The sequence below is a fragment of the Cynocephalus volans genome, chromosome 1 (genome assembly GCF_027409185.1).
Source record: "Cynocephalus volans isolate mCynVol1 chromosome 1, mCynVol1.pri, whole genome shotgun sequence".
Taxonomy (NCBI): Eukaryota; Metazoa; Chordata; class Mammalia; order Dermoptera; family Cynocephalidae; genus Cynocephalus; species Cynocephalus volans.
In genome coordinates, this window is record NC_084460.1 from 68,493,146 (window position 1) to 68,520,096 (window position 26,951).

Genomic DNA, 26,951 nt, shown 5'->3' on the forward strand with positions numbered 1-26,951 from the left:
ACCTGGGTGAAAATAAATATAACTTGTATAATTCACGTGAATGAAAGTCATTGATCAGGTAAGAAATCCTCCATTCTATAGAATTAGCTGTTATTAGAGAAATTTTCTCTATTTGCATATTGAGTTTTAGGGTAAAAGTAACAAGGTTTTGGGGTAATCTGGGGATGGCCATTGTTTTTTGCATCTATCTACAACTTAAAACAGTCAAAATTGTATGAGCATAAATCAAAAAGTTTGTGGAAAGATTCCTATTACCTTTCAACTCTATTTCTCCAAGAACTTTTTGAAGTACTGTTGTATATTCATATATATAAGCTTGACTATTGTCATTGTTAGTTAGGCAATATCTTTATGATAACTTCAGCCCTATTATTTATATTCCATTTTAGAAGCATTATAATATCCATTATAATATTTATACCCAAAGTACACATAATACATAAATGTTACAATTATTGCATTACTTTATAGTTAGTAACTCTGAAAGGAGCATTTAAAGAGTAGGTCATGGTGACCCTACTATAGATAGAGCTAAATATAAATTTGAAGTGGACTGGTGCTTCTCTTGGTGTCTACTGAGGTGGAACACTTCTGAAGCGGTTCTGGGACTACATATACTGTTATCTTCCTGGTTTAAAGTGGGTTAAAGAAATAAGCTCTTGACTTGTTTAAATAAAGTTGGAAATATAGCTTGGGACTGTCTCTATTCAAATCTCCACTCTGATACTGGCTAGCTGTGTAGTATTACATTTAACCTCTTTGAGGCCTGTTTTTCTCATTATAAAATGGGGATAAGAGTATAGTATCTGCAAGTAGCAGTAGCGGTAGCGGTTATTGTTTATGTTTGCCTGGTACATAGCAAATACTCAGTGAAGATTATTATTAAGTAATTATATATAATTTTTAAAAAACTACAATATTCAAATAAATTTTTAAAAGGAGATGTTTTAATTAAAAGAAGAATTTAGGAAAGGGCTATAATAATATCATGTTAATTATGTCCTTAGATCTTTAGCTAGTGTGTAGAGGCTCCAGAAAAGGAGAAATTCACATACACACACACACACATATATATATACACATATATATATAAACATATATATGTACATAATATTTGTTTCTTGTTTGTGTTATACTTGCTTCCATAAAAACACTGAGGTTCATACCTTACAATAGGTTTATGAAATAAGATTGCTAAGTTCAAATTTAAAATGAAAAATATAAAAGAAAACAAGCCCAGCCATTTCAACTGATGTAATTGGGGCACTGCTATGTGGTCTCCTCCGTCTTACTAAATGATGTTATTGTTTTTCCAAAATAATGTGGCAAGACTGAATCGTTAACATGAAGTAGGTCAAGGTCATAGAAACAAAGAATGATTGAAAACAGTCACAGATTAGAGGGGGAAAAAGAGACATAACTTAGTGCTATGTACATTCCTGGATAAACCACTCAACAGAAAAAGGACATCATTAGAAAATCCAGAAAAATTCAAATAAGTTCTGCAAATTAGTTAGTAGCATTGTGTCAATGTTAATTTCTTTGTTTCAATAATTAAGCTATGGTTGTGTTAGATGTTAACATTAAGGAAAGCTAGGTTTAGGGTATACAGCAAATTTTGTAGGTTTGCAAATTTTCTGTAAATCGAATTTAAAGTATACAATTAAAGTAACATGAGGTGGGAGGACTGGTACATTCTCTCTTCTATTTTGGGGCAGATGAGTGGAAGGATTTCAGGGAGTCTATTACTCACTGTGTGCCTCTATAATCCTTCCTCATTAGAAATTAAATATACGTCAAATCAATTATCAATTAGGTGACAAGTTGGCTAAAGATTGCATTGTAGGCGTTAATTGACCCTTCAAGGTTTTCTTTTGTTTTTTGTTTTGTTTTGTTTTGTTTTGTTTAGGCTCACTCAGCTTCTCAAGTTTCTTTGAAGTTTTGCTTTGGCTTCATTCAGCAAGTCACGGATTACATATTTAATAGTGGAATAGTACCCTGTTAATGAGAACACAATTAAGTGTAGTTACAAAACCTTTTCTTTCCCCGTGAGTTTAATCTTGCCTAGTTCAGGTTAGCAAAGGGTAGAGTTATGCTGGCTAGCAAAAAATAGAACTTAAGTCCTAAAAATCTCATGCACCAACAGTTTTCTCTTGATATTAGAAAGCGGGTCTCATCTAAATCAGCCAAGAAACACCCTTGTATTTATTTATTATTGCTGAGGGTGTCTAGGGAGGGGACTCTGCGATTTGACCCACTCCATGGTGCCCTTCCATCTGCACGCTGGGTCCCCCCAGCGGAGGCATGTAGCTGAACAATGCACGGAGGTGCACACACATGCACATGAAGACAGAGACGGGTTCCCAGGCACAGTGAAGGAGACGCAACAGAGGAGACGGGAGGAGGCGGGAGGCAGCACGGCCTTAGGCTGGATCTTGACGGCCGGGTTCAGTCACTGTAGTTAAGAAATTGGTGCCTTTCATGTGTTTTAAGGCACATTTTAAATGCAATTTTTGGTTTCCTTTTCTTCTCTAGCCTGCACATACTCCCTGTCACAGAGGGGAGGACAAATTATTTTTGTTATATAAATGCATCTTTTAAAGAGAGTAAATGCTGCCTCAGTGTTTCCTGCCAGGACTCTGTAACCCTAATCTCTCTAACCATCATGTCTTAATTTAGACGCCATAGTAGGTTAACTCTGAATCAAATTGATTTTCTTTCTTCTTGATATTTTTGGAGTTATGAGTTACAGGCTATGCTAGCAAATCACTTCAGAAAAAAACAATAAAAAAAAAAGTTTGACCAGCTTCACTGTTATACATTTTTAAATTGCAAGAAAATTCATAACTACTACACCATATAGCAAAGTGAACTAGAAATGGCAGTTCTCTGTTAAATAGGGTATTGGTAGGAAACCAACCCATATAAAACCCATTCGAAACTGACTGTTAAAAAAAAGAAAAGAAAAAAAATCAGCCTTACTTGATATACTTGTAGTCGATTAGATTTAAATGACTAACCCATTCCAAGTTTAATATACAGATAATGTAGCACAAGACATCATTTGCTACACTTACACTGCCTCTACCGTAGCTATGGAAACCACGACATTAAAACGTAGCTGAGTTGGTAATTTCACTCCAAATTAAATGAAAATAAGGCTAATCCTATTATTGTTCTTAACAATTTTCCAAGTAGCTTTTTCTTAGAGTGCCCTTGCTTGTGTATTCTGCCTTTTAAAAATAGACTATTGGAAAATTACATGTGTTGTGCACCCACTTCACTCACAGCCAGTAACACTATCCTCCTGTCTTTGCCACACAAACTTGTGTTTGAGAAGAGGTCACTTCCACCCACAGTGCTCCTTAGTGTTTTCCTGCAATTCAGGGATGGATGAATCTTTTAAATATATCAATTTGGGCCATTAAACATTTCAGAGACTGTCATTCTAAAATTACAGTAAAATAATAGTCCTTTTAAGATAAGCCATATTATGCATTTGTATAAATCTTAAAAGCATATTTCAAACAATTCTGTTTTATATCTCTAATGTGCTCATGTAGGTTTTCATAGTTATTTAGAATAAAAAATCTTTTCCTTTTCAGCTTGCACTGAAGAGTAGTTGAAAGATGAGAATTTCATTTAAAAGGCATCTGATGGCCATGTCAAGATACTTCTTTTGGTATTTATAATAAACTCAAAATGTCACTTAAAAACAAAAACAAAAACAAACAAAAACAACTCCATCTGCCCTAACACTGTGTTGGTGTAGCATATATGCTAAATTAGTTTTCAATTGGCCCATCTCCCCTCTGGTAATTTAAGGCTTTAGGCTCCAGCCTGCAGTCCTGAAACAGAAAAATGTACCTTCCTGACATGGCATTAAAGCTCAGATCTGGATTGTACCATTAGGAGGATGTAGTTTAGTGAAAGAAAACATAGTTGGAGTCAGAGGCCTTGGGCTGTGCGCTAACTCTGCCAAGTGCCCTATCAGCTTTGCCATCTCTTGTCCTTTGTGAATCTCAGTTTCTTCATGTACAAAAATAGATGGATCCCATAGGGCTTTCACACCAAGCAAACATGGTGATAGAAATCATCATAAGAAAAGCAGTATGACTCCAGCTCCATATCTGTCTCACAGTGGTTATTCAGAGAGAACATGTTGAGCCAACAGGCAACAGTTTACTGGAACAGAAGGCACACAGAGTCAAAGCTGCCACTGAGAACCTTCCCACCAACTTCCTAGGCAAATACCTAGAGAGATTCCAAAGGGCTGGAAAAAGTCTTCCAGTCTGAATCCAGGCATCAAGAAGACAGGGGCGATCTCCCTGGCTAGCCATGTCAATATTCTCGCTATAACAACAGTTATCAACTGTAGCAGTTGGGTCCTACAGGTTACAGTGGGTGCACTTGACGTTTCAGATGGAACACACTTTTCAGCACACTCATGAACCCAACTCACATACTTTTCTATTTCTACTTATATTTTATAATATAGAACAAATATTTTACCATTAAAATATTTGGAGGGATATGTGTTCAGTCAGATTAAGCAGAGGAAGACAGGATATGAGAGGACTCAGCAGTTTAAGAAAAGAAGAAATGGGCAGACTAAGTCAAATAACATCCTTTAACTCCTGAGTCCTATCTTTGATAAAAATAAACAGAATGAAGGAGCTTTTGCCTACCCAGCAGTAAACCATGATGTGTGTACGAGCCGTTCTTGACATTTTGTGGAGTCTTGCTTTATTCTGATTGGCATCTTTGTTTAGCACCCCGATTTTTATTTCAGACTTTGACATGGACATCTGCACCCTTACGTTTCCTGTCTTATAACCTAAGTCTGACTGGCAAAAGCCATCACTGATCATGGATTCTCGTATCACTAATAAATACGCCTCACTTTTCTCTATGTTTCTTCTAATCTGACATCTTACCAGTGAGGCCATCAGTCAGTGCCCAATACTTCTAGATTCTCTCATAAATAAGGCCTTTAACATAAATCATGTAATTTCTGAGAATCAGTCCTCATACATTTTGTATTCCAATGATTGTCTGAAAACCAAAATGATGTAATTTTATAACTAGAAGGGATCACCTGATTCTCTTATAATGATTGGCAGTGAATAAGTACTCAATACACATTTAACAAATTAATTTGAAAAACAGAATTTTTTTAGTACAGCCTCTCTTTTTACAAGTCGACTTGCGCGAGGTCCCAAGAATCGTTTGTGGCAGAGCTTGGAGCAGAATCTAGGCCATGCAACTCTCAGTTCAGTATCTGTTTCCATTAACTCTGATTTTACACAAAGTGAGGCAGATAATAATCTCAGCAAATTCCTAAGTGTTTAAAGCTAAAATTATGTAAAACTAAAGAAGCAAATGCGTAAACTTGCTAATGTAAAAGTATTCTTCAAGATGAATAAAATTTAAAACAGAGATTATTGAGGCAGAGTTTTGGTTTTTTCTCCCTCTTAACATAAACACAATAAACTCAAAGAAAAAAATAATTTATCCATGAATATGAACCCTCTGAGTCTTGAGTTTGGAAAATAAAGTAAATTTCATCCATTTTAAAGAACTAGCTTTTAAAATGTGGTCATCTTTACAATGTATTTCCCATTTGGCATTTTTATCTCTCATCCTATGTAGTAAAATGAAAACCTGAACTTGTAGAAATATTCGCAATCACTCCTTCCATGTTCTCTGCTACCTATGCATAAGTGGCCAACATTTTCTCTGTCTACCTTAGTTTGAATATACATATCCTCAAGTTAACTCATAGTTCAAGATCTGAAATGGATAATGGAAGCAGTTTTAAAGTGTAACAAATTAAATAATAATAATAATAATAATGAACACTTCATCCCACAACAATGATTTAGAGATTGAATTAATGCACACCAGAAAACTGACCATCCATGGATCAATTCTATGCATCCATTGGATTCGCATTTATGTTAACTTGGTTTTGACCCTCCAGTAGCTACAGGCACATCCTCCTAGGTGGTTACATGATTTGGTGTACCACCTTCATGGAGGAAAAAACATAAATAATCATGTACCTGCAGCAGAGTCTGCCAATGCTTGGTAACATGAAATGAAAGAAAATTACCAATCAGCAAATATCAGTTCACATTGAATCAGCTCCAAATCAAGTCCAAAACTAACTTCACTCACTTAGCTGCTATGTTCTGTGTTGCTTTAAAAGAGTCCAGAATTAGGGCACAATAATTTCCAGTGCACAGATAACTTCTCCAGTTCCAAACACCAGCACAAATACATCTTAGAAACTTTGAAATTAGTCAAAGTAATGACGAAATTTAGTAGACAAAATTACAAGGCAAAAAAGAAACACCCGTGTTGGCCAGTAAATGTCCAGGGGTAGCCATGTCTATAGCCTCTGGGGGAAATGGGGAAACACAATCAGTTGTACCAGACGGTCACAACGCTCCCTGCACTTACCATATGGATGGTGCTTCTGTTCCACTGATCTCTAAGAAGTCGTACCCTTCTTCAAGCTGGAAGTCAGTGAAGACTAAAGCAATGGTGTCCCCTGGCTCGGCGAGAACGGTCCACGTACAATCAGCATTGTTTTCGTACTCTGAAGGGAAGTGAGGGCTGGAGATGGAGCTGCTTGTCCCCCGTAATGTCCCTCCACAGGCTCCTTCAGCTGGAAGAAACAGAAGCAAAAGAACTACATCAATTCTCAGAATGGCTTTCCTACACAATATATCCTCAAAGCGTCTCTCTCAATCATTCACAAATACGTTCTGAACCCCAAAGTGAGACACTCAATCTGAAAAGGATCTCTTCTGATTTGTTTATTTAGTCATGAGAAGGCTTACAAAAGTCTAACAATTTAATCGCATTATTACCTGCATGGCCATTGTGGAAAAGAGTGAACTTGTGGCTATTCTAAACTACAGACTGTGTAGTTGCCATATATCTGACATTTATAGACAGCTTAACAATATTTTCAGAGATTTTGTCTGAGGCTTAGAAGATGGAAATATGTAGGCAATATTTTGAGACTTAAAAATATGTGGCCATCTTTTCTTAATTCTCTGATACTTGGCTTTGGAAATACTGTACTGCACTCTTAAAAGAAGTAGTTGTGCTAATCTTCTTTTCTATAGAGTTTGGATTCTGAATGTGGGTTTTGAACTTCAGATAAGATCTTGACTCACGTCATAACAAAGACACATTGTTTCATAAAAAGGTATTGAGTAGAAAATACTTGCACCAAACTTAACATGAAATATTTTGGATAAGTGTTAAATAAATTAAGATTGTCAAAAGTATTGGTTTGAAGAGAAATAGATATTGCAAAGTTTGCCACAGAGTAAAAAACAGATTAGTTGCTGAATTTATACCATTATCTATTACAAAATGTTATGCACTCATACATAGTAAATTATATATATTGGAAAGAAAAGTATCTGTAAAATAACACAGTTTATGATATGTGGATAAATACCTTTCTATTTCTTCTTTTCCTTCCTTCCTTCCTTTCTTTCTTCCCTTTTTCCCTCTCTTTCTCTCTGCCTCTTTTTCCTTTTTTCTTTCTCTCTTCTTCTTTCTCTCTTTCTTTCTTTCATCAGTTAATTTCTGCCCAGAGTGTGTTTAAAAATTATTGATTCTGATACTGCAATTTGAATGATATATGAAGTCAGCCTGTTACCCAGATGGGGAAATTTGCCTTAGGTAGGGCTTGTGTGACTAAGCCCTGAGCTCTCTGTAAGTACACATCAACACACCCACCCACCCTCTCCCCAAAATCGTGGCAAAGTGGAGGAACTGACCCCCTTCCATTAACTCCCCTCAAGCTGCAAATTCCAATATTCCTTCCATCTTTGGGGGATGTTCTTTTTATTTTGACAGGATATGAGCATCATAAAAATGTCGAGGTAGGCCCCACAATGTTAGAAGCAATAAGAGGACAATAAAACTCTTTTCGGATAAGCTGCCTTCTGGTGACTTGGAAGAACCCCCAGTGCACAGGGTAGTTGAGAGCAGTGTTTGTTGCCAACGTTTGGAGCACTGCAATGTTTTAATCACTGCTGCAGGATGCTCACCTGATCTACAGGCTCGGCATTCCAGTGCTGAGTTTCGCAGGGAATTTCAATTGCAGCTTCAGAGTGACTTCTTCAAGAGGAGCACTTCAAAGACAACTCAAAGCCTTACTAATTGCTATCTTTGAACATCAGAAAAATCAGGAATATGTGAAATAAGATGTGCATTCTCATATTTTAATAGTTGGTCAGTTGGGCATGCCAATTCAAAGCACAGCATACTTCTGAAAGAGCTTCTGTTATTTTGAAGAAAGTCTTAAGATATTTTCATTTATTGAGGGCCCAAATTTATTTCAAAAATGAATAATTATTAAGTATTGGGATTAGGAAATTTTGCTATATTTTTAATGTTTACTTTTAAAAGAGTAAAACCTAACTTGACACAAGTTTAAATAATTGTGTACATACTGCAATTTGAAAATTATGAAAATAGTTTGTGTGGCCAGTACCAAGGGCCTCCTGTCCCCTCCTGCTCTCTTTGTGCATGAGCGCGCGCGCACACACACTCACACACACACACACACACACACACACACACACACACTCTCTCTCTCTCTCTCTCTCTCTCTCCTGATAAACCTTAGTAATAGCTCAACAACGGCCCTGCTCTGGACAGGTTCATCATACTGTTAGGAATAGATATTAGGAAGGTCATCATGTATTTGTATATACATCTCTCTGTTGAAATTATATTTTAAAAAGTAGAGATAAAAATTTAGCACCATATAAAGTAAGAGGAAGCACATGTTGTAGCCAAGAGGGACACTATAGTGGCTGTTACTGAGACTCTGATGTTGCACAGAATTAGGCTCTCAGCCCCTTCCATTGGGATCAGAGTGAATAATTGTGACAGTTATAAGTGCAACACACCATATTCTATTATTCTTGAAACTTAAATATAAATATTTCTTTCACAGGGAGATGAGGTATACAAGACCACTTGAGTCAGATATTTACATTTACTATGGATTGAATAACTGTATATAAACATAGCACACATTTACATACATCAGTGCCTCTATAGAAATATAGTTTTTCATGTATGAATATATCAAGTGTATATACAATCATTATAGAATTTCATTTAATATTTAGATTCTATACTTTTATTTGATTTCATTATTTGCTACAAAAGTTAAGTCATCTTCATGTAAGAACAGATGAAAAGCAAGAATCTTGCAGCATTTTTATTATACAGGATGATAAAATGTCACAGATGAAAGACTTAAAAGAAAAGTTATCAAAATCCAGTGCTATGGTTGGATGATTAATAAAATGTATTAATTTAAATCCAACTGCATAAATACTTCATACATACTTCATAATTTAACTTGTTGGCAAACAAACCTCCCTTCCAAAGTTTTAGAGGGAAAAAAACTGACATCAAACCATTCTGAATTTTGCAGTGTTAACTTATGAGCTGAAGCATTGTTTATGATTTTTTTTTTTTTTTGTGACCGGTAAGGGGATCATAACCCTTGGCTTGGTGTCGCCCACACCGCGCTCAGCCAGTGAGCACACCGGCCATCCCTATATAGGATCCGAACACGATCCCAGCGCCTCTGCGCTCCCAGAGCCGCACTCTCCCGAGTGAGCCACAGGGTCGGCCCATGATTTTAAAGGTTTTGAAATGAGTATATTAATGTGCATAGCATAGTATGAACACAGAGTGAGAGTGTATAGAATTAGGAGCATAACTGAATTCTTCTGGGAAAACATCTTGGTAGCCTTGGCCAAACAGAGGTGATATTAAATTCATTTGACAAGAGTGTGCACAGGCACTAGACATAAAAAGTCATAAACAGTGGGTTGACACCTGACAGCCACAGCTCAGGGCAGGGTCCTGTAGTCCCTGCCCTGCAGCCTTTGCCCCTCAGTTGCTCGACTGCTGGAAGGTCTGATGACCTACAGGAGCAAGCTGGCATGAAATGGTCACTCTGGGCTCCAGGCGGTAGATATGTTTTAACTGGCATAAAAGTATTTTATTATTTTAACAGCTGATAGAGCTGTGCTGGTACCAACCAGCTGAGTATGAGCCCTGAGCAAATGGCCTTACCTCTCAGTCATACATCTCCCTTCTATTTAAAACCATAGTGGTTGACCTGAGTGATCTCCAGTGTCACTTCTACATCTACTATTTGGTCCTCTGAGTCTAAGAGTTTAGACACTAAGTATCTATATTTTCCTAGGACTTAGCGTGATGAATGAGCAGATCACGGAGGCCCATACCTCAGTGGGCCAGAGAGTAAGCACTGTGCTCACCGATTCCCGATTACACTAGAGCACCCATTAAAGGTAGTGCTTTTTTTTGGCACCAAGTTGTATAGTTTTATGGCAACTTTGTTGGGAAAGAGGTAGATGTTATAAAGAAGACAAAAAAGAATGGAAAATGAAAACAGGAAGAAAAAATGAAAGCAGTTGGCAGACAGAAAAAAAAAAAAAAAAATCTCCCAAACCTGCAATCACCATTGTGTTTTCTTTGGTAGATATTTTAATGACAGAACATTTTAAAATGAGTTAGTTAGAATTATTTCAGGCTAAACATGTGCAAGATGTATTACAATTATTTTATATAGCATTTCACATGAAATGCTGAATACTATTAAGATTATCTGACTGACAACTTCATTGAGTATTAAGCATGTAAAACAAACTAAAATATTCCATTCCACTCAATGGAGAAAAAACTTAAATCACAGAAAATTGTCTTTAGTACAGAGTGAGGCAAAAAATGTGCACGCATGTGTTTGAAAGCACTGCAATGGTGCTGCAAACATTTCTCTGACATAACGTTTTGGCCCACTCTTAATTTATTCACTATTTTTGTAAGAGATTTTATTTTCTAAACTGCACATCTATACACATAATAATATTTGGGGAAGGACACATTTTGCCTAGGAAAATTATTTATTTAGTTTTTAATTAATTAACTCGTTTTATAAATTATAGTTAGTTCTGAGCTTACCTTACAGTTTGGTGGCTAAAAATATTACATTGCATTACGCCAACATATCACTAAATGATAAAGTCTTTGCTGAGGTGAAATTGAAGGCTTTATCCTCATAGTTTAGTATTGTATGGACCCAAATCCGGTATATGATAAAATGAACATCGTAAATTGTGGGAGTAGAGGAATCATTTAACAAAGTATATTGAGATAACTGAATAGAAATTTGAAAAAGAAAATTTAGAAACAACCTCATACAAAAATGTGTTTTACATAAATTAAAATGTTTGAAATTGTACAATAATAAGTACATTAGCAAAGGAAGATTCAATGTGTTATCTAGGATAATGCATTATCTCAACTGAACAGAAATGATAAACATTATTGAAGCAAAAGTAACTTTATAAGTAAATATATCTACCTACATAAATACATTTTTGAAATAAATATATAAACTAAAATTCAAAATAAAAAAACACAATGGCAAAATATTTGCAACAACATAGCAAAGGAATATTAGTATTATAAATACTTATATGTTATATATACTTATATTATATATGATTATTGGTATATAAGTATACATAATACATGCTTAATCAATTTATATTTATAAAAGCAAAATATAAAGAGATACATGGAAAACAGATTTTAAATGACAATTTAAACAAGAATAAATTTCAGAATTAATAATGAACACAGGTAATATGAAGTTTAAAGAACTAATGTATTCCCAATATAAATAAATCATGTATTTAAAAAATATTAGGGACGCTATTGTTTTTGTTTTAAAATGAATTCTGGCAAGAATCCTTTTGAAAAGGAAAATCTATTATATAGCAGGAAAATAACTTCCTAATCCACTATAAATCTGAATTTTTGTGTCATATATGCAAGTGAAGAAGAGAAAATGAGGAGGTACATATAGCAACATGCCTTGCAATGTAACCACTGCTGTTATACACAAAACACATTTGGGTTTTTTCTTTCTTTTCTACAGTTTACTGCTCTACAATATATTTTAGATACCACTAAATCCTATGTAATTAATTGCCTTGAAAATATTAAGTTGATTGGTTTTCAAAGTTTCAAAGTAACAGGCATTCATTGTAACTGCAGAAAATGAAATGCAATAGCATATCTGAATTCCTGAATAGGTGTGTGCATTCTGGGAGTATATGCACCCTCTACTACTAGTTGTATACACACAAAGTACTTTACAGGGCTGTTATCCTGTTGTAATGGTGGCTGGCAATAAACACTGTATTATTATTGGTTCTAAATCATGTGGTGAGACACTTGCCTTTTGCAGTGAATAGACTCATTAATTGATTCTTTTCTTTGTTGACTTTTTTAAGTATGAGAACATTTCAAATGTAATTAATGACGTTCCAAAGTCATAAATTCACTCCTAATTTATAGAACATGGTGTGTCTCATGCTGATATTATATATATATAATATATATAATATATTGACACACACACATACGCTATATTGTATCTACCTCAAGCAACAGCAAAACTTCCAAGGCTCCCTTATTTGATTTGTATCATGGAATATTTCAAAGCAAGTCATATGCAAGCAAACATTAACATTACAATAAATGCTGTTAAAATGTCAATTGCCAATTCCATAATAATTAATTAAAAATAGGAGCATCAGCATAGGCACTGTCTCTTACTTCGCTGATCCCCATTAGCAATAGTTGGCTGCCAAAAACATTGGGAATTGGCTTAGCATTTGATTTTGCAGAACCCTGTGTTTATGGTCATTCATTTACTCATTTAATACATATTAAACACTATTCCCTGCCAGGTGCTCTTTAAATAAGGTGAACATGAAGACTTTTTTGAAGATATAACATTTAAGCCGAGATTTGAAAAAAAGAATCCAGTAAAGGAATGAGCTGGAGGAACAGCATTCATAATCTATGGAACAGAAAGTGTCTGACCCTGAGGAGAATTTATATTCATATGTCTAAGAACAGACACTTATATGCTGCAAATTTCCTGTAACTTTTTGGGGTTCGTCCTTATGCTGTTGCTACCACCTCAAAGGTGAAACTATACCTACTTTGTGCACAGTAATGTCTCATTTACCAACAGAATTTTGACTAGAGAGTGAACGACAAAAAAAGGAAAAGGAATATTCTTGGTATATTAGGTTTATTTAGAATTGATCCTCCTCTTTGTCTTAAGTCCATGGGTAAAACAAGTAAGGGCAAAGCAATAGTTCATGTGTTTTTCTTTCAATCTACATATGTGGATCGGATGTCACAATATTTGCTTTTCAGAAAATAAAGAAAAGAGATGAGCAATGATTCATGACTAATCATCATGGATTACATCATGATTCATATTTCTTACATTATATAGAGAACCCAGACATTTAATCAAGCACTGATGCTCACTCCTGCAGAATATGTGTTCAGTGCATTGAAATGACTTTCAAATGTGTATTTCCCATTATTCTGTGAGATCCAGGGATCATGGTCTTCCTCACCATGCATCAGCACGAAGAACAGCTCCTAGTACCTATTAGATATCTTTTCATATTTTACTAGATGAATAAATGTGACTGAGTATAACTAAAGAGACATCTAAGTCCCAGGAAATAGTACCCAATTCACAATGATTGAATACGTGTACAGTGTGAGTTTGGCTGTGCTAATTGGTTGGTTTGTGTCTTATACAAACAGATGGTAGCAAGTGTGGTTGGGCCCCATCCACTTTCCTGCATCTCAGTCCAGAGGTCACCTCAGCTGCAGCATGTGCAGATGAACATGGCTCTTCCAGAAGTTGCTGTTTAGCATCTAGCATATGCTCTGCCCGCAGTGGGGCATGCCAGAGTGCTCAGGACAATCTCAGGAGCAACTCATAAACAGTAAGGGATAGAATCTGGTGAACAAATACTCCAACTTTTCTACCCTTAGTGGGACAATTCTGATGTATAATTTATAGACTATTAGAGTAGCCCTAGAGAGACTTTGAACCACTTGCCCATAGAACTAGCTACATTAATACACATTTGATTGCATTTTTTACTTTTCTGCCTGCCTTCCTCACTACCTCATTCTGTTTTCTGAATCTCCTCCCAAATAAACTAGCTTCACGTTAGTCTGGATCTTAAAGTCCACTCTTGGAGGAACACAGGATAAAAAAAGTAAAGGTATATAGATTGTGTGAGTGTGTTTGTATACATTAACTCATATCAATTCTCCATTACCTCTGCACTTTGCTTGTTACTACAGCACACCTGTTTCTTTTTTCTTATCTAACTCATACTCATCCATAATGACCAGCTGTGCCAGCTTTAAAGAAAACTTCCCCTGAAATCCTAACCATTCTTATCAACCTATCTCAAGCCCAGAGAGTTCCCTGTAAACATATAAACACATTGAAGCAAGGGGCTGTATCCCACATGAGATTACACTATTGTTAGAAGCAGTTGTAATTTAAGATTCTCAAAATCATATAGAATATTGTATTTACTTTTGTATCCCATTGCGTGGTATAAAAAGAAGTGTTCAATTACAATGTATTGAAGAAAATTAAACTTTATCAGCAAAACTGCCAGTACATTGAGGAATACTGAGAATGGAGCTATAGATTTTCTATGGCTTTAACACTCTGCCGAGATGAGGAGTTATCACACTTTGTCTTTACAGAACTACGAGATAGGCTATTAGTTCAATAAGTGTTTTTTGGTTTTGTTTTTGTTGCCACTTTTAGTAGCAAGACAGTAGTGGTGGAAGTAGTGATAGTTCAGAGTTCAAAAATAAAAATTTTCCAATCTGAAGTCTTCAATAAACATATAGAGACACTGTATATGTACACCTGTACTAATTTTTTATTGCCTCATCAATTTCTAAGGGAAAAACATGAAAATCTGAGATATCCACAATTGAAAAATACTCACTCAAATATCATTTTCAGTCTCGTAGCTCTGGAAACTCTATATGAATACAAAGCTTACATTTTTCTAAAGATCCCTATATCACATTATTATACCATATGTCTGAAGGTTGATGAAAGAGAAACACAGAAAACCATTTTCTTAAATGATCACTAAGAGTTAACGCTTAGATCAGAGCTTCTTAAACTTGGCACTAATGACATTGTGAGCCACACAATTCTTTGTTGTAGGTAGATGTCCTGTGCATTGTAGGAAGGTTGTCAGCATCCTAGCATCTGCTCAATAACTGCCAAAAATTCCACCCAGTTGTGGAAAACAGAAATAAAGATGTATCATACCAAAACCTGTGGGATACTGCAAAAGCAGTACTAAGAGGGAAGTTTACTGCACCAAAGGATTACATCAAAAGAATGGAAAAATTTCAAATAAAGAACATAATGCTATACTTTGAAGAACTAGAAAAACAAGAACAATCTAATCCCAATATTAGTACACACAAAAAAATAATTAAGATCAGAGCAGAACTAAATGAAATAGAGACCCCCCCCCAAAAGATACAAAAGATCAATGAAACAAAAAGTTGTTTTTTTGAGAAGATAAACAAAATAGGAAAACCATTAGGGAGGCTAACTAAAAAAAGAGAGAAGATCCAAATGGCAAAAACCAGAAATGCAAAAGGAGACATTACAACCAATGCCACAGAATTACAAAGAATCATTAAAGACTGTAATAAACAACTATACACCAACAAATTTGAAAACCCAGAGGAAATGGATGAATTTCTGGACATATACAAACTACCAAGAAGAAATACAAAAGCCAAGTAGACCGATAACAAGCAATGAGATTGAAGCAGTTATCAGCAGTCTACCAACAAAGAAAAGCACAGGAACAGATGGCTTTTCTGCTGAATTCTAGCACAGCTTTAAAGAGGAATTAATGCAATTCTCTTTGAACTACTCCAAAAAAAGAAGAAAAGGTCATTCTCCCAGATCCACTCTATGAGGTCAGCATCACCATGATACCAAAACCAGACAAAGATACAACAAGAAAAGAAAACTACAGGACAATATATCTGATGAACACAGATGCAAAAATCCTCAAGAAAATATTAGCAATCAGAATACAGCAACATATCAAAAAACTTATATGCCATGATCAAGTGTCATTCACTCTAGGGATGCAAGGATGATTCAACATACACAAATCAATAATTGTGACACATCACATCAACAGAATCAAAGACAAAAACCACATGATTATCACAACAGAACCAGAAAAAGCAATTGAAAAAATTCAACTTCCCTTTGTGATGAAGATTTTCAGCAAATTAGGAATAGAAGGAAAGTATTTCAACACAATAAAATCCATATATGACAAACCCACTGCAAATATCATACTGAAAGTGGAAAAGCCTTCATCTTCTCCTTTAAGAACAGGAACAAGATAAAGATGCCCACTATCAGCACTCCTACTTAGCATAGTATTAGAAGTACTAGCCAGAGCAATCAGGTGAGAAAAAGAAATAAAGAGCATCCAGTTTGGAAAAGATGAAGTCAAACTGTCCCTGTTTGCAGATGACATGATCCTTTATATAGAAAACCTGAATATGCTACCAAAAAGCTCTTAGAGCTGATAAAAGATTTCAGTAAAGTTTCAGGATACAAAATCAACAAATTTTTGCTAAAATTAGTAGCATTTTTGTATTTCAATAATGAACTACCAGAAAAAGAAATCAAGAAATCAAGCCCGTTTACAGTAGTCACCAAAAAATAGAATACCTAAGAATCAATTTTACCAAGGAGGTGAAAGCTCTCTACAATGAGAACTACAAATCACTGCTGAAAGAAATTAAAGAGGACACAAAAAGATGGGAAAACATTCCATGCTCTTAGAATGGATGAAGTAACGTTGTGAACATATTCATACTACTCAAAGCAATCTACACATTCAATGCAATCCTCATCAAAATGCTAATGACATTCTTCACATAAATAGAAAAAAAACAATCTTAACAGTCATATGAAACAACAAAAGACCTTGAATAGTCAAAGCAATCCAGAGACTAAATAAATATTAATTTGGAGCCATTACATTACCTAACTTCAAATTATACTACAACGCTACAGTAACTAAAACAGCATGATATTGGCATAAAAACAGTCATTCAGACCAATGGAACAGAATAGAGAACTCAGAATCAACCCACATACCTACAGCCAAATGATATTTGACAAAGGCAACAGGAGCATACACTGGAGAAAGAACCAACTCTTCAATAAGTGGTGTTGGGAAAACTGGACTCCATAGGTAGATAAATGAAACTAGACCTGTACCTCTTGCCATTCATCAAAGTCAACTCCATATGGATTAAAGACATATATTTAAGCCCCAAATGTATAAAACTACTAAAAGAAAACATAGGGGAAAACTTCAGGAAGTAGCACTGAGCAAAGAATGAATAAGACCCCAAAAGCACAGGTAACAAAAGAAAACATAAAAAAATCGGGTTAAATCAAACTAAAAAGCTTCTGCACAGCAAAAGAAACAGTTAAAGTGAAAAGACAATCTACACAATGGGAGAAAATATTTGCAAACTATGCATCTGACAAGAGATTAATATCCAGAATATACAATGAACTCAAACAACTTAACAGTAACAAAACAAATAGCCTGATTTAAAAAATGGGCAAAAGAGCTGGATAGGTATTTCTTAAAGGAAGATATACAAATGGCCAACAGACACATGAAAAAATGCTGAATAGCACTAAGCATCCAGGAAATGCAAATCAAAACCACACTGAGATATCACCTCCAGCAAGTTAGACTGGCCCTTATCAAAAAGACAGAATAAAAAATGCTGGCAAGGATGGAGAGAAAGGGGAACATGCCTACGCTGTTGGTGGGACTGTAAATCAGTGTTGCTGTTATGGAAAACAGTATGGAGGTTCCTCAAACAACTACAGATAGAACTGTCATATGATCCAGTAATCCCACTGCTGGGTGTATACCCAAAGGAATGGAAATCATCATGTCGAAGGGATACCTGCTCTCTCATGTTTATTACAGCTCTATTTACAATAGCCAAGAGTTGGAACCTACCTAAATGTCTACTGATGGATGACTGGATAAGGAAAATGTCATACACACACACACACACACACACACACACACACACACACACACACACACACACATACACACACACACACACAATGGAATTCTAGTCTGCCATAAAAATAATTAAATTCTGCTATTTGCAGCAACATGTAGGAACTTAGAGAGAATTATGTGAAATATGCCAGGCATGGGAAGAGACAACTCTTCACTCATAAGTAGGAGTTTAAAAAAGTACAGAAAGAAGGAAAGGAAAGGAAAGAAAAAAGGAAAAAGGAAAAAGGGAAAAAGGAAAAGAAAAGGAAAGGAAAAGGAAAAGGAAAAGGAAAAGGAAAGGAAAGGAAAGGAAAGGAAAAGGAAAGGAAAAGGAAAAGGAAAGGAAAGGAAAGGAAGAAAGAAAGAATGGAAGAAATAGAAAGAAAGAAAGAAAGAGAAACTACAATCACAATAATTTGTTGAACTTTCTAAAGGAGAGAAGGGAAATGAGAGCACTAGAGGTGGGGAAGAGGGTGGGGGAAGGGAGGTTAGTGATAAATTGGTAAAGGGCCACAAAAAATGATTACAACGTGTCATGATAATTATTGAAAAAACAATAAAGGTTGCATCTTTCAGAAAAGATTAATAATTGACTACTACATAGTTAGCTTATATTTATTAAATTTATTAAAACATAAGGATAACATATATGGTATTTTCCCTTAATCTGTTTATGTGATTTCAATAAATTAGAGTAACTGCCATATTATTTGAAAATGATCTAATTTTTAATAAAAATTATACAATTTTTTAAATAAAAATAAAGCTAGCTATACATACTTAATTAGGAAATAGCTATTAAATTTCCTAAATTATTTTATCTCTTTAGGAACAAGACACATAAAGCAGTAGGGATGCAAAAACATACTAATATAATATCATTAGACACTTTGTTTCTAATTATTCATAAATAAAATACTACAAGCAAATGCTTTACTGAAAAATTATGTATTGGAGTTTCAAAACTAGAAATTATTAGCCATATCTAGAAAAATTATGGCCACAGACCTTTGGCAATGTTTTTCTAATACTGTTTACAAACAGAAGTATACCAACACACGTGCTCATGCACACACAGATTTAACAAAAACTAACTGATCTCTTTCTTCATTTCATTAGGGTGTAATTGACAAAAATTGTACATATTTAGGGTGACAGCATGATGTTTTCATATACATATACATTGAGAAATGATTGTTACAATCATTTTTTCCCCCTTGAGGGATGGCCATTTTATTGGAAACCTTAATCACTCTTCAGACAGAACGTTACATCAGCAATTATGGCTCTTGTTCAGTCTACACAGAAAGCTGAAGGTTTTGGAATTAGGGGTAAGAAGAGGAATGGCCCAGGGAGCAGGTGCTTAGTTTGCCACAAGGACCCCTCACGCAAGCTCTTCAGCCAGCTTAGCAGATTAACCAAGGTGTCCTCAATGGGTCCCACCCCACAGAGGCCTGATCTGGGAGATGGTCATGTTCACCTGCCCAGATCTGCTCACCAACCTATCCATCACCTCCCATAGCTCTGTGTGTGTGTGTGTGTGTGTGCGTGTGTGCGTGTGCGTGTGTGTGCGTGTGTGTGTGTGCGTGTGTGCGTGTGTGTGCATGTGCGTGTGTGTGCGTGTGTGTGTGCATGTGTGTGTGCGTGCATGTGTGTGTGCGCGTGTGCGTGTGTGTGCGTGTGTGTGTGCGTGTGTGTGTGTTGAGAATTCTTAAGATCTTACTCTCTCAGCAAATTTCAAGTACACAATAAGAGTGTTAACTACAGTTCCTACCCTGTACATTAGATCTCCAGAACTTATTCATCTCATAACTGCGTGTTTTTATGCTTTGATCAACATCTCCCCTGCCCTTCCTCCTGGTCACCACTGTTCTACTCTCTGCTTCTAGTTTAGATCCACATATGAGTGAGATCTCACAGTATTTGTGTCCTTCTGTGACCGTTATATTTCCCTTAGCCTAATATCCTCCAGTTGTAGCCATGTTGCTCCAAGTGGCAGGATTTTCTTCATTTTTAGACTGAATAATATTCCATTCTGCATATATAAATATATACATATGTATACCACAAAATATTTGGTACATATAAATATATAATAAATGGTATATATATTATATATATATATTATATGTAACAAAAAGGAATAACTCGTCTTCTGCTTCTGTGCTTTCTGTACACTTTGTTCTGCTCAAATCTGTCACAGCGATCCTTGTAATATTTAACCTGAAACTTAAAAACTTTCTGTTCCAAACTATGAACTACCCACATCACCACTCAGAATAAAGCCAAAGCTTACAACAGCCTGTAGCTGGACACATGGCCTCCCTGATTCTTCATGTCCACCCTTCATATCTTCTCTTCCCACTCTCTTTTGTCCTCTGTGTGCCTAGCCAAACTGCCTCCTGGTGCTGGAGTCACCAAGCTCCTGCCCCACGGACTGTGCTCTCAGCCTGCCAGCTGCCTCCAGGTGTCTTCAGAAGTCACCTTCCTGGGTCCACCTTCTCTGAGCACCGTTTGTAAAGTAGCATTCACGTTGGATCACTCCCTGTCTCTTCATCCTGCTTTGCTTTACTTCTCAGTGGTCTGCTCAGTGCCAGGCTTTGGAACATGCGCTGTATGAGCGGGCCCTCACACTGGCAGGCCTGCTCCCAGGAGGCAGCCTGATGCTTGTAAACATTCTTTCCTTTTCTTTCTTTTTTTCATTCAGTGAATGATTGCTACAATTCCTCTAGTTGTAGCTATGATAAAATATATTTCTAGGGCTATGCATGGCATCAAACTGTACTCTATCTAAGAGTAGAAGCAGGAAAGTTAGTTCATTTAGTTATAGAAATATATGGCTTTTTCAAGTATGAAGTTTAAACTGCAGCAATACTCTTAGGAGAGTGATATATCAGCCAAAAATTAAAAGTTTGTTACTGCAGCCACCCCCGAGAGGTTTTTTTGTATGTGTGTGTGTGTGTTGCTTTGCTTGTTTTCAGCAGGTAGCTAAGCCACAAGTCTAGGAAGTTTTTTGTTTGTCTTAGACTCACCAGAGCTGCAAGAATTTCAGGAAGAGATAAAGTCGAGGCAGAAGAGGAAAACAAAATAGTCACAGCAAAACATTAAGAAAAGAGAATTATAAGCAAGCTTCAGGACAACCGAAAGAATTACTTTAAGTTCCATTGTTAATCATCTGATGAAAATTTAGAAATTATATATAAAAAGTAAAATGTGTTAATATAGCTAATTATTGAAACTAAATTATTCTAGCCAGTTTTTAGATGATATAGTAATATGGCAGAAGCTCCTTTATACCATAGATGTTAATAAATAATTAAAATATATTAAACTTTTCTGATGTTAATATTGATTTTGTTGCATCTGGAAACTTTTCTTATTTGGAATCTGAAAAATTTGTGTATTAGTCCTCACAATCAGCTTAGCCTAAGCACAGCCATGTTAATGGCTTCCTTACCCCACCCCCAACCCCTCCCTTTCTCTTAAGCAAGTGCTTTCCAAGAAAAACCAGATTTAGTGCAAAACAGAATCTTGTGCAGAACAGGAAAACCACAGAGCCCTTACAAAGTGCTGAATGCTCAGAACAGCTACCAAACCCCTTCGCCTAATTCAAACCCTGTAAAACCTCTACTTGTCTGTAGGGGGGGTGGGAACAGAACTTTCAGTCTCCCCTCCAGGTTCGCTATAAATAAACTCCCTGACCTGTTAAACCTTTGGCTCAGAGTCCTTTGATCCCTCTGTTTTGCCGACCTAACATTAGGGATCTAATTAAATAAATGTTGTTTTTTTTTTTAAATTCCATCTCCTATCATTTTATTTACACATTATGCAGAACAAAAAATGAAGTTAGTTTTGAAATTGCCAGGTAAATACTTGATTGTAAAAGATAGCACACAACAAATACTTTTTAAATGAATGATGGTTATCAATGTTGAGTTATTTCATTCAGAATTTTAAAAATTGTATTTCTAGAACTTCTATGTGGAGGAGTTAGAGGTTGCAAGTAGCAAAATAGAGTCAAGTGTGCAGTCTTTTGCTCCCACACCAAATTTCTATCAAGGTAATTATTTTTTAAATTTGTTTCCTATATTGAGTTTTCATATAGCCTTGATGAAAATGTGGTACTGCTAAAAGAAGTTTGAATGTCATTGAGTTAAACCAAGAGAAGATAAGGTTTTTAACAAAAGTTGTATTTGAATCTACTGATTTCTGTAAGTGGGAAAATAATTCTAAATATAAGCAGAATCAGAGTATACTGATTCCTATTTCCCCCAAGAAATTTCAAACTTTTAAAAAGTTTTTTTTAAGCTCTAAAATTTTTACATCCCTTGCCTGGTTACAAATGTTGCTAGGAATCTATCTTACGGACATAATTCAAAATACAAAATAAAATATTATTTAGACACATATTTTGCCATATTTATCATAAGGAAAAATTTAAACCACCTGAAAATTCAACAAACAAATCATTAAATAAAGTAAGAAGCATCCATAGTGTAGGATCATCCAATGTGTTTAACAAGTATCCATAATATTGCTTAATATTATGAATTCCTAAGTTGTAACGTTAAATTTATAAAATGCAGGATATATGCAATTAGATGTTCCTCAGTTTTAAAAATTGCATAAAAAATTTTCAGGAGAGAAACAAGAAGTACACACATGCATATAATATTATATTCAGTTTTAATACTAGAAGATTTTTATCATACTTACTCTAAGGACAGGTAGAATATTGGTACCAGCAAAAACTCTGAAGTCAGGTTATCTGAGTTTAAGCCTGAATCCTGCCCCTAACTTTTGTGTAAGAACTTTTGGAAGGTTCTTACCTTCTCTGTGGCTCTGTTTGGTTGTTTATACAATGGAGATAATAAAGTTATCGATTCATAGGGTTGTTAGGAGGGTCAAATAATTAACTGGAAAATGCTTAGAACAGCAAAGGAAAACACTTTACTTCATAAAAATTAGCTATTATTTTCATTATAGCACACAGCAGTCACTTGACAATAATTTAGTAAATTATTTATGAGCATTTCCTCATCATTTTTAAAAATGTTGCTGCTTTGGGTAAGACTTTCCGTCCCAAGTCTTCTCTCTGCCATCACTGCGAGAGGTGGCTGCTCCAGGAGGGACGAGGCACCGAGAGCCCGGTGGTCAGCAGGCGGCCCCTCACCATCCCTCATGCTCATGTACCTCACCACAGCTTATGGTACACCTGGGACCATCAGGAGGCTGTCTTTGTATAACCTTTATCCCTGTTTATGACAGTCACAGCAAGAAGCCCAGGTCTCCTGGGTCACCCTGTATCCACCTTACTCTCATCCCCTCAAGTATCTGAGCTAATTTTTCTAACCCCTTAATCCTACCCCCTCCAATCTCTTGATACCCTTCCACTCAGTCCTTTGAAACTCACATTCAACTACAAGTGAAATTTCCTACACCTTGACTACTTCTGAGATATCCTCTCCCCTTCTTCCTGTAATGGAAACCTGGGTGTCGTCCAAGGATGCCGTGTGTTTGAAGTCTTCTCAATAGGTCAGTGTTTTGATCTGATAGTGCATGCACCACTGGCCCTACAGGCAGACCACATGTCCCTAGTATGCATGTCACTGCCACATCCAGACTCCTTCTTTCTCCCCTAACGTACCCAAGCTTTGACACTTGTTATCAGAATCGAACACCTTCTTTCTTGTAGTGCTTTACAAATTCCTACTTGTATCTCCATTGTTTCTAGAAGATTTTCATTTCTGGCTCACTTTCACATACTCCAACTTTTGTCCCTTTAATTCTGTCTTGATTCTTGCTGATTTCAATATAAAGGTATGTATCTTTTTAATAATTTGGCCTCTCAGTTTATTCTCCCCCTCTCTTCAAACAACCCATCTCCAACTCAGCCATTCATTTATCTTCCCCATCATCACCCTTTACCTCCTCACTGCCAGGAAGTGAGTTTTCTACAGCTAAAATTGAGTGTTCCATTCACAGACCCCCCACTTTCCAATTACCCATCCTCTCCTGGATCCCCCTGAGTCAGGGTTTCTTTCTCACAGGCGCTGTGCAGCCACTCACCTCGTCAGCTGGCCAGCATATGCAAGGCTCAGGTCCTGGGATCCACCCTACTCAGCTCTTAAAATGTTGGGTAGCTTTCCATTTCCTCATCCTTGATAGTTTCTAAACTTTTTAAATTTTGAAATAATTGTACATTCACAAGAACTTGCAAAATTAGTACAGAGCGATCCTGTGTGCCCTTCTCTGATTTTCTGCCAAAGGTTATATTTTACACAATTATAGTACAATAGTAACCCCCCCCCCAAAAAAAAAGAAAAGAAAAGGGATACTGGTACAATGCATGTACAGTCGTCCCTTAGTATCCATGGGGGATTGGTTCCAGGACCCCCCACTGGTATCATAATCTTCAGATGCTTAAGCTCCTGTTAGAAAATGGTGTAGTATTTACATATAACCTACACACATCCTCCCCTATACTTTAAATCACTTCTAGATTACTTATAACACCTAATACAATGTAAATGCTATGAAAATAGTTGTTATACCACATTGTTTAGGGAATAATGACAAGAAAAAAAAGTCTGTACATGCTCAATGAAGATGTAACCATGGCAGGCCTAACTACATAGTACACGTCAGCAACAACGTAGTCTTTTCTGAAAATTTTTTCTTATAATTTCTTTTTTTTTTTTTTAATGGGGAATTAGCAGTTTTATTTTATTTTTTTATTTATTTATTTTTTTTTTAAATTTTATTTTGTCGATATACATTGTAGCTGATTATTGCTCCCCATCACCAAAACCTCCCTCCCTTCTCCCTCCTCCCCTCCCCCCAACAATGTCCTTTCTGTTTGCTTGTTGTATCAACTTCAAATAATTGTGGTTGTTATATCTTCTTCCCCCCCCCCCCGGTTTGTGTGTGTGTGTGTGTATGTGTGTGTGTGAATTTATATATTAATTTTTAGCTCCCTCCAATAAGTGAGAACATGTGGTATTTCTCCTTCTGTGCCTGACTTGTTTCACTTAATATAATTCTCTCAAGGTCCATCCATGTTGTTGCAAATGGCAGTATTTCATTCGTTTTTATAGCTGAGTAGTATTCCATTGTGTAGATGTACCACATTTTCCATATCCACTCATCCGATGATGGGCATTTGGGCTGGTTCCAACTCTTGGCTATTGTAAAGAGTGCTGCGATGAACATTGGGGAACAGGTATACCTTCGACTTGATGATTTCCATTCCTCTGGGTATATTCCCAGCAGTGGGATGGCTGGGTCGTATGGTAGATCTATTTGCAATTGTTTAAGTAACCTCCATACCATTTTCCATAGAGGCTGCACCATTTTGCAGTCCCACCAACAATGTAAGAGAGTTCCTTTTTCTCCGCAGCCTCGCCAGCATTTATCGTTCATAGTCTTTTGGATTTTAGCCATCCTAACTGGGGTTAGATGGTATCTCAATGTGGTTTTGATTTGCATTTCCCAGATGCTGAGTGATGTTGAGCATTTTTTCATATGTCTGTTGGCCATTTGGATATCTTCCTTAGAGAAATGCCTACTTAGCTCTTTTGCCCATTTTTTAATTGGGTTGCTTGTTTTCTTCTTGTAAAGTTGTTTGAGTTCCTTAAATATTCTGGATATTAATCCTTTGTCAGATGTATATTTTGCAAATATTTTCTCCCACTCTGTTGGTTGTCTTTTAACTCTTTTAATTGTTTCTTTTGCTGTGCAGAAGCTTTTTAGTTTGATATAATCCCATTTGTTTATTTTTCCTTTGGTTGCCCGTGCTTTTGGGGTCGTATTCATGAAGTCTGTGCCCAGTCCTATTTCCTGAAGTGTTTCTCCTATGTTTTCTTTAAGAAGTTTTATTGTTTCAGGGTGTATATTTAAATCCTTAATCCATTTTGAGTTGATTTTAGTATATGGTGAGAGGTATGGATCTAGTTTCATTCTCCTGCATATGGATATCCAGGTATCCCATCACCATTTGCTGAAGAGGCAGTCCCTTCCCCAGTGAATAGGCTTGGTGCCTTTGTCAAAGATCAGATGGCAGTAAGTGTGTGGGTTGATTTCTGGATTCTCTATTCTATTCCATTGGTCAGTGTGTCTGTTTTTATGCCAGTACCATACTGTTTTGGTTATTATAGCTTTGTAGTATAGCTTAAAGTCAGGTAGTGTTATGCCTCCAGCTTTATTTTTTTTGCTGAGCGTTGCTTTGGCTATTCGTGGTCTTTTATTGTTCCATATAAATGTCTGGATAGTTTTTTCCATTTCTGAGAAAAATGTCTTTGGAATTTTGATGGGGATTGCATTGAATTTGTATATCACTTTGGGTAGTATGGACATTTTCACTATGTTGATTCTTCCAATCCAAGAGCATGGAATATCTTTCCATCTTCTTGTATCTTCTCTAATTTCTCTCAGCAGTGGTTTGTAGTTCTCATTATAGAGATTTTTCACCTCCTTGGTTAACTCAATTCCTAAGTATTTTATTTTTTTGGTGGCTATTGTAAATGGGCAGGCTTTCTTGATTTCTCCTTCTGCATGTTCACTATTGGAGAAAAGAAATGCTACTGATTTTTGTGTGTTGATTTTGTATCCTGCTACTGTGCTGTAATCATTTATCAATTCCAACAGTTTTTTTGTAGAGGTTTTAGGCTGTTCGATATATAGGATCATGTCATCTGCAAACAGGGACAGTTTGACTTCATCTTTTCCAATCTGGATGCCCTTTATTTCCTTCTCTTCTCTGATTGCTCTGGCTAGTACTTCCAACACTATGTTGAATAGGAGTGGTGAGAGTGGGCATCCTTGTCTAGTGCCTGTTCTTAAAGGAAAAGCTTTCAGCTT

General features: G+C 36.1%; 1 protein-coding gene across 1 annotated transcript in view; it reads right to left on the reverse strand.

Moving 5' to 3' along the window:
* CSMD1 (CUB and Sushi multiple domains 1) overlaps positions 1-26,951 on the reverse strand; it is a 1,614,989-nt gene that overhangs the window by 982,327 nt on the left and 605,711 nt on the right. The window contains exon 5 of the mRNA XM_063099815.1: positions 6,466-6,673. Within this exon, the coding sequence (XP_062955885.1) occupies positions 6,466-6,673 (208 nt within the window). The remainder of the gene's footprint in view (positions 1-6,465; positions 6,674-26,951) is intronic.